At 47.5% G+C, this 12870-nt stretch overlaps 1 protein-coding gene across 2 annotated transcripts in view; it reads left to right on the plus strand.

Annotated features, from left to right (window-relative positions):
- The first annotated feature begins 871 nt into the window (after positions 1 to 871).
- Positions 872 to 12870, plus strand: part of LOC123025366 (c-Maf inducing protein) — a 171135-nt gene continuing 159136 nt past the window's right edge. For both annotated transcript variants that reach the window (XM_044433979.1, XM_044433980.1), the window contains exon 1: positions 872 to 1884. In XM_044433979.1, coding sequence (XP_044289914.1) covers positions 1354 to 1884 — 531 coding nt within the window. In that variant the 5' untranslated portion in view covers positions 872 to 1353. The remainder of the gene's footprint in view (positions 1885 to 12870) is intronic.

Here is a 12870-nt window from a genome sequence, read left to right on the forward strand (position 1 = left end):
AGAATGCATTACATCTAGCAATGAAATGTGGAGTATTATTTACTTGTCTGCTGTGTAAATGTGGGCTTAAAAAAAGGAATCTTCACTTTTCTTGCACATTCTGTTTAAAAATGACAGCTGTTTAATCACAATAGATTTTAATGTTTAGTTCTCGTCACTGAGACATACATTAATATTATAGGATTTTATTGCAAGGTTACACGATACTTATCTGGTGCAATTCTGGCTTTGTAGAAGCTGTCTTAGGCACAATTGTTGAGCAGTGGAATATCCATTAATAACATGCTTCTTTATTTTCATGTTACATTAAATACACTGTCACAATAAATATTTGGTGCTATATTGATTTTCTGTAGGTTGCCGTATTTATTTCATTTAAAACATTCATAGCCCCTCTTCCCCGGCCCAGCTCCATATAAGCCATCAAAGGGGCTTATTGCTATAGCAGTTAAAAATAAAAAAGGCAACCGAAAAGACTGCAAGATATTTTATTTTATTTTTGAAAAGCTTTTATCAACCGTCCCTCTACTAGAGTAGACAGACGAGTTTTCGTTTTGTTGTTTTAAAGGGATGAGAGGAGAAAGAAAATGAGGACGGAGGGCTCCGGCTTCCCTTTGTCTCCTCCTCGCCGCCCGGGCGCCGGCCCCGCACGCGCCCCGCGCCCCGGGCGCCCCGAGCGCGAGGGGGGCGGGAGGCGCGGGCGCGCGCGCGAGGGGCCGCCCCGCGAGGGCTCGCTCCGGCTGGATTGACGTCAGCGCGGGCCGCACATGACCGCGGGGACCAATCAGGCGCGCTCCGGAGCTGCTCCCGCAGCGCTCTGTCGGTAGCGCCGGAGCCTCTGCCTGCCCGCTGCAGCCGCCGCGGGGGAGGAGGAGGCGGGAGAGGAGGGAGAGGCAGCTGCGGAGGCCCCCCCAGCGCCCTCGCCCCTGCCCTGACACCCGCCGCCAGGACACGCGTCTGCGCCCATCCCGACGTGCGCAGCGGCAACAGAAGCGCCAGGGACCGGGCAGAGCCTCTCCCTCCGCCCGTCTGCCCCCTTCCCTTCCGCCCGCTGCCTCCGCGCGCACAAAGAGGATTCCCCTCCCGCCCTCTCGGATGCACCCCTTTGTCTCTGCCTGCCTGCGTGCCTGGCTCCGTCCTCCCCTCTCGACATGGGCTTGGGGGACTGAGCCGCGCGCCCCCTCCCCGCGCAGCTAGAAGACAAAGGGAGGCGAGGAGCCGGTCGGTGCCGCCGCCGCCGCCGCGGGGGGAAGAGCTGCCTCGTGAAGTTCCCGAGAAGGATTTTTCTGGCCTGCCTCTCCGGCTGCTCCTCCTGGCCAACAGCCGCTTCCTCTTTCCGTGCGTCTCGTGTGGATGTGCCGGGATCCGCGGAGGGATGCCGGGGGGGCGCCCTTCTCTTTAACCATCTCCCCTGCCCTGCAGGCTTCCTATGCGTGTGCGCGTTTTTGTACGGTTTTGAATTTTCAAGGAGCTCTTTGGGAGGGGGGAAGCGCCCACCAGGCAGGCGAGCGAGCGAGCGAGCGGCGCCGGGGGGACGGAAGCGGGCGCTGCGAAGAAGTGGCTTCCGAGCGACCGGGCGCGTCTGGCCGAGCTGCCATGGATTTCGCCAGCAGCGGCGGCGGCGACCCGCGGCAGATCGAGGAGAGCAAGCCGCTGCTGGGCGAGATGTCTGCGACGGAGGGGACTAAAATGGGAGCCGCGCTGTGCAGGAGAGGCGTCCACTGCAGCGGCATGAGGTACAAGCTTCTCCAGGAGGGGGACATGCAAGTGTGTGTCGTCCGACACCCCCGGACATTCCTAAGCAAGATCCTGACCTCCAAGTTTTTGAGGAGGTGGGAGCCGCACCACTTGACCCTGATGGACAGCAGCCTGGCGTCAGCCACGGTAAGGCACGCGCGTCTTTCCTCCTCCTCCTCCTCCGCGACATGGCATCTTCCTCCCCTGCCCCTCTCCGGCTGTCCTGCCCCGAAGAGAGCCGGCGCGGCGCGCTCTCGCCCGCGCTCGCCTCCGCGTGAATCCTTCCTTTCAGAGCGCGCCCTGCGTGGTCCCCTCGCTCGCCTGGCACGGAGCCGGAGGGATGTGGTGCCAGGCGCCGGCCTCAGCGAGCCCGTTCCGTGGGTTCTCACGTACAGCCTTTTCCCGAGCGGCGCGCCCTTCAGGCGCGTTGGACTACAGCGCCCATCATCCCCAGCCCCCTCCCGGCGCGGGCTGGGAGCGTGAGCCGTTGCGGCCGGAGCGCGCCTGCTGGGCGCCCCGCTTTGGGGAGAAGCCTGTGACACAATAAATGTTGCTTGGTTTGTCCTCTGGGAAGGGATTCCTTCCTTCCTTCCTTCGCAGCTCCTCTGTAAGGTTTGAGATGCTTATGCCCAGTCTGTGTGAGACTTGTCAAGGTAAAAACCTAAACATATAAAAAATGAAGAAAAAACAGTCGGGTTCTGCCTGTGTAAGCATGCAACAAGGGTCGCATGGAGGGTCTTAAAAACCGACCTAAAGAGGCAGCTTATGCAGCTGAAGCTCTGGGCCAAGTTGTATAAAGTAGTAATCTTTCTTCAGTCTTTCGTCCTAAAGCAGATAGAAATATCTGAAATTAAAATGAACATGAAAATTGGTAGCAAACCTCCAGCAGGTGAGCGCTTGTCTGTTAAATGCTCCATCTGAAGGTGCAGCAGTCGGTGGAAATTATTTCACAGTAAGATCTGTGGGAATGTCTTCCAAATGTGCATTAGTGATTATTTTATGATGTTAGCACCCATTCATCTTTATTAAACCTTAACTTTCCTTTTGAAATAGCAAGAATACCAAGACTTAGAATTGTGATGTAAAAATAAAGACAAGTCCATACCTGGAAGATATCCTATAAAGAAAGATTTATTGGAATGGAAAGGAATGGAACAGTTTGAACTGGCTGATGGGATATGCATAACATTGAGATCAGATGCGCCTTACTACAAGCAGTAAAAGCGATTTAGGCCTCGAATTTGCTTCTGATTGTGTGTGTGTGTGCTCTGTTGCCACAACTGTTATGGATAGGAAAGGAAAGAAGTTAATCTCTCTCAGCTCTTTGCCTGCACTTTTCATTGAAGGTTGGCCAAGAAGCCAAAGCAAGGTAGGAAGGAAAAGAATTTACAACAAAAATGCAAATTTAGGCTGCAGTCCTGTACTTTGTCTTCTGAGAGGAAGTATGTTAAGCTAAATGGGATTTGAGTTGCCCCATAGAATTGATTGTGCCATGGGCTGGGCAGAATGCCTCCTTCGTGTGTTCCATTGAAGTGAGTGGAAGGTGCTCAAAAACATTTTCCTATTTATTTGAAAAAAGCTTGTCCTGGTGGCTCATTCTCTGATTTTGCTAATATGGCATGCTGTATGCATTCTAGATTGCATATAAGGTAACACGTTGGTGCATATAGCTTCTCACGTAGCCCAGCATCTTAAATCAGTGACCTTCCGTGTGTTCAGCATCATTACCGTTTACATCTTTCATCTCACCTCTCCTGCAAGATGCCCCATTAGGCTCTGATTCTTTACCACTTTTATCCTCACAATGTTCCTGTGAGGACGGGCTGTTCAGCATTTTCTCAGCCTAGGCTTGTGGGATTCGTGGCTGCATGGGATTTGAACCTGGGTCTAACCACTAGGTCACACTGGCTCTTAATTTTGGGGTTCAGTATCCACTTTTCACCCACACATGCAGCTTGCTTCTATAACCTCGTTCGCTTGGAAGCCAGTCTCCTCGGAGTTCCTGGCACTGAGCGCTAAGTAAGTGTGTGTCTTGGTAGCAATGTTAATTTTTCTATTATTGTTTCTCTTTGCCACTCTCTCTGCTTCTCCTCCTCCTCTGTCTATGCGTGATTAGGGCCTGTATTAGGTCAATGCAACCCATTTGTTGGTTGTGACATTGACCAGATGAAGTTGCCTTTTTTAAATGACAAGTTGGTATTTTGTACAAATGGCATAAGCCATTAAATTATAACAGCATTTTGGTGAGAGAACAAGGTAAAATCCCTGTAAACAGTAAGGATGGAGAGAATATATGTTGAATTCTGTGTCAACATTTTTTGTTTGGCCATCCAGTATTTTGTATACCAAACCCTTTGGGCAGGCCTTGCTTTGTTCTTAGCATAGAAACAGCCTTGGATTAGCAGACCAGTGTATTTTCTGATGTAGTAACAAACACGGGGTATATTTAAATGTTATGTTTGTGGGTTGTGTCTGAAGACCAGTGTGAGCAGCAAAAGAGGAATATGAAGTGTTTCTTACTATAGTCTTCATTCACAGCACAGGAGGACTCCGTGGCCGAGGAGAACTTTTTCTAAGATGGGCCAGGAATACCTTTCTTGTTTCCTTTCATACCTAACCAGCTCATTTCATTGCTTCGCACCATCTTGTGGTTCTGTCCCATTTGGGAGGGTGCTCCTCAGCCCAGTGTTCCTACAGTTAGTTGCCAGGACTAATAGCAGAGCAGAGAGAAGCTATTACACCCCTTGACCAGGGGAAGGGAAAGGCCAGGCTCCTAGCAGCTGTAGAAGAACCAGCGAAACCAAGGGCCTTGTGGTGCTTGTCGGTCGCGGCTGCATGTGCCCACTCCGACCCCCTTCTTGTTCTCAGCATGTTGCTTTTCTCTCTGCCAGCCTCACACGCAGTACCAGTTATGGGGGAGGTTGTGTGGGGGGAGGAATTCAGGGAAGATACCCTTACAGGGCCCACCCTTTCCTTCCTCACAGTGGGCATTACGGCCCATTCACTTGCCTTGTTATTTATTATATCAATAATCCATAATTTTTGCTTTTGCAAGGCGCCCGGGCTGGCCTACATGGCGGCTCCTCTCAGTTTGGAATTAGGTTTGGGCTGAGGGTCAGTGAATGGCCCAAGTCACTCATTGAGCCTTGTGGCTGAGTGGGGACTAGAACCTTGGTCTCCTGAATACCAAGCCAAAACTTTAATCACTGGACCTTCCTGGTTTCCTTTTCCTTTCTTGTGAATCTCACTGCTGCCCACAGGGAGGGTGCAAGGGAAGTAAAGGATGTGGCTTGTGTGGACGTCCTGTTGTTGTGTGCAGAGGGGGGGAGGGGGGAGGAGCAGGTCCAGAAGTCTCTGGTGATCAGCAGTGGGACCCAGGCAGGTGCCAGACAATGCCAAGCTCTTCCCTGCTCAGATTTTGGTGTTTAGTGCCTCTCTACCCCTTTAAATTGGACACCCACAGCTTCAAAATCTGTGTGTGCATAGTTTGAGCCTTGAGCCCAGCCTTAAAACTTTAGTTCCCCCTTTGAGACCCTGTGGAGGATGTACCATCGAACCCAGCACCAGCTGGCTGCAGATCTTTAGGAGATGCTGGGGTTTAAACCCAGGACGGTTTACCATCAGGTCATGAGTAGGTCAGGACATGTTTATGCTTGATCAAAGACTAGTTACTGTTGTATTTCCACAGTGTATAAAGCATAAACACATCAGCTCCGATTAGCACCAGCCCTTTGACACATTTCTTTCATTAAAAGTATTTACCCTGGGGCTAGAGAGGCTGGAGGGAGTAAAGTCTTCTGGAGGTGGTTAAACCTGACTGGGTTTTGAGAAGGGATTAGGAAAAAAGGGCACCGTACACTGGATTTTTATTTTGGATGCACACTTGTGCCATGTCACTGGAGTGGCATGATCTGAAGGCCTGTGATGCAGCTGAGCTGGTTTTCCTCCATCACTGCTTGGATAGGAGAGCTCCCCACCCCCTAGGAGACCATGTTCTCCATGGAAGGTGAAAGAGTTAATGGAAAAACATGAGTCTGGCCGGGCGCCTTGCAGGGTGATTACAGCAGTTGGTGGATGGGAGATAGCTGAATGGGAGATGCTTTGTGTGCAGAAAGGCTGAGGCTTCATGCCAAATGTCTCCAGTTCCAAAGGATCTCAAGTAGCAAATGCAAGGAATGATCTCGCTCAGCACGAGGCCCTGGAAAACTGCTGCCAGGCAGAGTAGATGGGACTGAGCTAAGGACTAAGATGCAGGACTAGCTCGGTATGAAGCAGCTTCCTCACAGGACAGAGACATTGTTCAGTGGAGATCACTTGCTTCGCATGCAGATGGTCCAGAGTACAGTCCACACAACTTCGTGGTGGTGGTGTCGTTATGTGCCCTGAAGTTCTCTCCAGCTTATGGGCAACCCTATGAATGAATGCCCTTTGAGATGTCCAGTTCTTAACAGCCCTGCTCAGTTCTTGTAACCTCAAGTCTACGGCTTTCTATATGGAATCAATCCATCTCATAATTGCTCTTGTTCTCCATCATCATGTTCTTCCTTTGACTCTCCCTGGCGTTATTGTTTTCTTTACTAAATGATGCATTCTTATGATGTGTCCAACATACAATAGCCCCAGTTTCATCAATTTTGCTTGCAGGGAAAGTTTTGGCTTGATCTGATCTAGGATTCACTCATTTGTCTTTCTGACAGTCCTGGATATTCCCAAAGCCCTCCTCTAGTAGCAAGTTTCAAACCCATAAATTTCCTTCTTGTCAGCTTTCTTCACTGCCCAGCTTTCACACCCATACCTAGTGATGAGAAATGCAGTAGTGTGGATTATCTTGGCCTTTGGTCTCCAAACCTTCCTGCACTTGATGACCCAGTTCGATGATGTTAAATGTTCAGTTTCCGGGTTTATGATTTCCAGTTTGCCTTGCTTCACACTGCACAGGTTCCATGGCACAATTGTATGTGTTCTGCAGCACCGGACTTTCCTTAGCCTGTGCGCATGCCAGCGATTAGACTTCCCTTTGGCTTTGATCTCGGTGCAGTGCTACTTGCATTTGCCCTTTGCTCTTCCCCAGCAGTTGATTGCATGCCTTCCAGCCTGGGGGTCTAATTATCACTTATTCATCTGTGATTGCTTCATCATCAGCTTTTCAAGATAAGAACATTCAAAGGAGATTTACCATTGTTTTCTGATCGGAGGAAGCTTGAATATTACTGGTGTTGTCTGTCCGCCACCCGTGTCACCTTCACCACTGCTGCCCAGTAGCTGGCCTTAAAGAGTTTTTCCATCCATTCACCTTTAGCAAAATCCATTTTCTTCTGCTGATGTGACTGTCACTCCAAAAGGTGGAGGATGCTTCTCAGTCTGGTGCCTGACCCTGCTAGGAGTACCAGCCTAGTCAGACATTCTGGCCTGGGCCAGCCTTATTCGTGGCTTCCCTAACTCTTCACCACATTAAAGTATGCAGATAAAGCCTTCAGTCTGGAATCCCAGGGAATTGCTGCCAGTTCATGCCGAGCTAGAGAGACCAATAGGCCGATTTGGTGTCAGACAAGCTTTCTGTTTGATTCAGGAAAGGATATAGTGCGTGTCATTCAATTTTTATACAATCCAAAGTAATTTTGCCATGGATTTAGTGGACTGCTCTTTTCCAACACAACTTTTTTTTGTTAGGTTCTTGTCAGCTGAGGATAGAAATTATTGTGGTTCATGGGGTTTTTTCCCTGATTGGCTTTATTGTGCCTGTTCTTTCTCCTTTTGAACAAGCTGTACGCCGCATCTGCACAGGCTTCTGCCACTCTGCTGGATTATTTGTGATAATAATTTCATTTCACATCAATGAACAGATGATTTTTATTGTTGTTTCAATGCCCAATGTCCCAATAGGGCATTTAATATTTAGAAATTTTTGTTTTGCAAGTAGCTGCTTGCTCAGGGACATATCTAAATTTTTCCCTCTAGGCCAGGTGAAACTATAATGCAAACACTTTAATATTTGTTTATTCTCTTTGCAACAGTAGCACTAGAAGCAGCACAGCAGACTAATAAACAGGAAAACATTACAAAATGAAGCAAGGAGGCTGCAAACATTCATAGCGGTTCTTTTGCTTTGCCATCCAGTCCTTCCTTCCCAGTCCTGTGCCCAGTCCTGTGGTCTCCCAGCATTGTCTGGAGGGGGATACATAGGATAATTTGGAGTGTCCCATTCAAGATCCTGCCATCTCAGGGCTGGGACTCAGAAAGCTGAGCCCCTGTCCCACCCCATTCACAGCTGGCATGGGAAGAACTGTACTGGCAGTCTCTTAACAAGGCCACAAATGCACCTCAGTGGGAAGAAAAAGGCATCTGCCTGGAGTGGGAGACCGGAGAGGGTCAGGCCAGGGGCTTTTGCCGGTTACTTTCTGGGTTCCCACCTTCTTTTCACCCACCCTGTGTAACATCAAATCTTGAAAGAGCAGTACAAGCTGAAGAAGAAGGATGCCAGGGCAGTATCCATAGGAAAATGGTCAACGATCATTTAATTTGGTTGAATGAGTACAAATCTCCAGGGCCCGACGAACTCCATCCTAGAATCTTAAAGGAGCTGGCAGAAGAACTCTCAGAACCACTGTCTGTTATCCTTGAGAAATGATGGAAGGCAGGAGAAGTGGCAGTTGGCTGGAGAAGGACTCGTGTTGGCCCCATCTTCAAGAAAGGAACAAGCAGAAGAACCTGGGCTCAGGTTCTTTGGGATCAGAACCTAGGATCAGGAGAACCTATAGATCAGTCAGTCTGACATCAGTCCTCAGGAAAATTCTGGAGCAGATTATAAAGCAGTCAGCCTGCAGACACCTGGAAAACAATGCAGTGATTGCTAGAAGGCAACATGGCTTCCTCAAGAACAAATCCTGCTAGAATAATCTGATCTCACTTTGTGATTGGGTAACCACCCTGGGAATGCTGTGGACATAATCTGTCATGACTTCAGCAAAGCTTTTGACCAAGTGTCGCATGATCTCCTGATTTGCAATCTATCTAAAAGTGGGCTAGATGGAACAAGCATCAGGTGGACCCACAGTTGGCTACAGAATTGGGCTCAAAGAGTGCCCATCAATGGCGCCTTCTCAGACTGGGGAGAGGTAATGAGTGGGGTGCTGTGGGGTTCATTCCTCCTTAACATTTTCATTGACAATTTCAATAAGGAAGTACAGGGAACAATTATCAGATCTGCAGATGACACAAAACTGGGTGAGGTAGCTGATACCCTGGAAGATAGAAAGAAGATTCAAGGTGATCTTGATAGATTGGGGTGTTGAAAACAACAGAACAAAATTCAATAGGGACAAATGCCAAGTTATGTAGGTAAGAAAAAGGAAACAATTGCACTGTCACAAGATGTGAAATGCTTGGCACAACAATATTGCAACTGGGATGGATCTTGGAATTAGTAGAAGTATCAGTTCCAGATCTTGTGAGGTACTAGTTCCCCTTTACTCAGCACGGGTTAGGCATCCTTGGGAGTCCTGTGTCCAGTTCTGGGCAGCACAGTATAAGAAAGATGCAGACAAGCTGGAAAGGGTTCAGAGGAGGCGACAAGGAAGATCCAGAGTGTGGAAAGAAAGCCCCATGAGGAGAGATTGAAAGAGCTGGGCATGTTTCATATTGAGAAGAGAAGACTGAGGGGAGATATGATATCATTGTGCAAGTACCTGAAAGGCTGTCACAGAGGAAGGACAGGATCTCTTCTTGATCGTCCCAGAGTGCAGGACAGAGAATAACAGGGCCCAGTGATAGGAAACTAGATACCAGGAAAATTTCCCTAACCCTAATACGGCAATGGAACCTGTGACCTAGGGAGGTGGCGGGCTCTCCCACACTAGAGCCATTCAGGATGCGGCTGGATGGCCATCTGAGAGGGGTGGTTTAACTGGGAGTCCTGCCCTGAGCAGGGGGTTCGAGCCAGTGGCCCTCTGGCCCCTTTCCAAGTCTATGATTCCATGATAGACAGAAAGGCCCATCTAAATAAAAAACAGGGCACAAGATGCAGTGCTGGTCACAGCTGCTGCTTGTTGGGCATGGGATGCATGTGAGCCTTCAGGTTTGGAGCCTTACAGGCAGTGAGGATGTCAGCTGCTTGGATTATGCCTGAAGTGATGTTTCTTACCTTTAGCATTCTTAAATCGGAATGTTGAAATTCTCTTCCATCAGCAGAAGGGAACTGGTTTTTTCCCCACCAAAGGCACTTATTTTGGAGTTCTGCAGGTTGGAACGGAAAACATTCCAGCTTTTATTTGATTGGAAATAATTTCCAAGTCCCCGTGATTACAGAGGTGTACTTTTAACATATTGGGGTAAAATGTTCACAAGGATCAGTTATTGACTGACTTGTGTAAACATTTGACACATCGGTAAGCTTCTGGATCTAACAGAAAGTCAGCCCAGCCTTCTGGAATTCATGTTTCTTTCATAAGGACACATGGGAACTGGGTGCATTGCACACACATTCACACAAGAAAACCCACCTCAGGGCTGTCCTCACCTGTTTCCTTGCTCATTCATTCTGCAGAGTTAGCCTACAGTGCATAGTGTATGTAGTGAAAATAAAACACGAGAACATCAGGAACCTTATGCTATTATCCCCTCCCATGCACATCTGTACATAGTCCTAACCATCGTTCATTATTAAACGTAACATACATTTTAATTGTGTAGATTGCGTTGATTTAATTCCTTGTCTGAGGGTTCTGAGTTCATGTTGGAGAGGTTGTACAAAATCAGTACAACTGATTTTGTAGGGTTAAAAATGATTGCATATTAAATGCTTTAACGTACACTGTGACAGGGATAAGTAAAAATTTGTTTGTTTGTTTGTTTGATTATTAAATTAGTATAAAAGCTGCCTGTTAGCATTATGCTCTCATCAGCGACGTCAGCAAGCAGCAGGTTTTCTCAGTGGTGTACTGCTCTTTAAAAAGTATTTGAACAACCTTCCGTTTCCTTTACTACAGAAGGCTTCTACCAAGCTGGTCTTTCCAACAACGGCTACTGTTTCCCAACCAAGAACCTTCTTAGTTTCCACGGGGCCTACCTCTTTGTGCCTGTGGATGGTGATAGGTAGAAAATGCTATCATTTATTGCACTGCTTACTGAATAGGGCAGCTAGAGAAATTTTTATCCTGGAGTGGGTTTTTTTTTTTTTTTTTGTCTTGAGATGTCAGAATTTATTTATTTATTTAAAACATTTGTCTGCTCAAAAACATTTTGTGAAAATATGTATGCTTTGAGCAGAGCAGAAAAAAATGTGTGTAGCATGTTTCATTATTTGCAGTAACTGCTTTTAATATTAGATGGGATAATGGTGGAGATGTTTTTGATTTCTTGATTGTGGATTTGTTTGGAGGTTTTCCTCTTCTCTCGTATTTAGCAATGACTTCTGGTTTTCAGCAAATAACTGGATTGAATAGATTCCTATAATTATTCTAGGATGATAGGTCACATTGCGGCATCACCCGTAACGCTTTATTAACTCCTCTCCTCTCCCTTTGCTTGTTTTGCCGCTTTCATGTTCTTCTGTTTTACTTCCTTTCTTCTCTGTACTGAGCTCGTGCAATCCCTTTGCCCGTGTGGAAACCCTCACTCCACACCGCTGTGACAAGAGCAAGAGACCGGTTGTCTCTCTGACCAGTCCAAGGAAACATTTGTTTATTGGACCCTGTTTCTGCAGGCCAGGCTGCTGAAGTTGGTGTATAAGTCACATTTGGCTCTCTAGCTTCTTGGACAGAGGTTTCTCTTGTCAATGGGAGATTCCAGGGGCTTTCCAGGGGGAGGGTCTGTGTTCTGACACTGCGCTACGGTGGGTTCACACAAGTGTGGAAATGATTTGATGAACTCAGCAGGGCAAATGCTGGACTGTTTGCCTGTTGGGGCTCGCAGCTGTCAGATGGGCTACGGCAGAGCAAAGGCCATATAATCCCTTGCCAAACCTGATGCCTTTCAGCAGCGTCAGTTCACACAGTCTATTGTGAATCTTCACAGTATGAGCAAGGGGTGATGAATCAACAGGTAACCATACCTGTGTGGATAATCCTGCATGATGACTCCACTGAAAAGCATCCCTTGAGTCAGCACTGGGTGATGCATACCTCCAGACATGTCAGAGATTAAAATAGGAACATGATAATAAAATCCCAGGAAGATTTTGGTAGCCCGCCTCATTATTGCGTGTAGTTGAAGGCTCTTCGTTTTCTGCCACATGGCTGTGTTCGTTTACATTTTACTCCAATAGCTTAGAAGGCAAGAGGGTGATTGCTTCTTTGGTAATGGTATTGTGGGACAATTGGATTTCTTGAATCTGCGCTATCAGGTTGTTCAAACTGCAAGTCAGAGGCTACAACATGCGAAATGACCAGGTGGATGTGACATGGGACTTAGCACCATTGATGTCCTTTAATTTGCTTCAGTGCCAACATGTGCACTCACGGAGGTGAAGGCTGGCAACCTGCATTGCCAAAATATGCAGCACTCCTGATACCAACAAGGATACCAACAAACAAACAAACAAACAAACAAACCTGCCATTCTTACTAAGAGGTATAAAAGGGCAACCAGAAATATAAAGGATAAGAAGGGCTCCCTTATACAAAAAGACTATGACATGTGATGCTTTTTTGATTGATGAGAGGTGAATGAGGGGTGGTGTGACAGAGGTGTATAAGTGTGTGCAAGGTGCGGGGAAAATGTCTAGGAAACTCCTCCCCATTCCATAATAAAAGAGGGCCAGCATGGAGGCATCATGAAGAGCGCAGGACTGGGACTCAGGCAGTCTGGGTTCTAAGTCCCCACTCAGTCATGGAGCCCACCAGGTGGCTATGGGCCAGTTACAGACTCTTAGCCCAGCCTACCTTGCAGGGTTGTTGTTGTGGGGATAAAGTCGAGAGGTATAGTAGGAGAATGGTGGAAGTCACTTTGAGTTCTTTGTAGAGAAAGAAGGCAGGATCTAAATATAACAAAGAAAGAAAGAAAGAAAGAAAGAAAGAAAGAAAGAAAGAAAGAAAGAAAGAAACAAACAAACAAACCCAGGCTTCATTCAAGGAAGCTGAAATGTGGAAGGCTTAGGACAGAAAAAGGCCTGCTTCATACATGTGTAGTGAAACTGTG

The sequence above is a fragment of the Varanus komodoensis genome, unplaced genomic scaffold (assembly GCF_004798865.1).
Source record: "Varanus komodoensis strain SLA01 unplaced genomic scaffold, ASM479886v1 scaffold27, whole genome shotgun sequence".
NCBI classification, from domain to species: domain Eukaryota; kingdom Metazoa; phylum Chordata; class Lepidosauria; order Squamata; family Varanidae; genus Varanus; species Varanus komodoensis.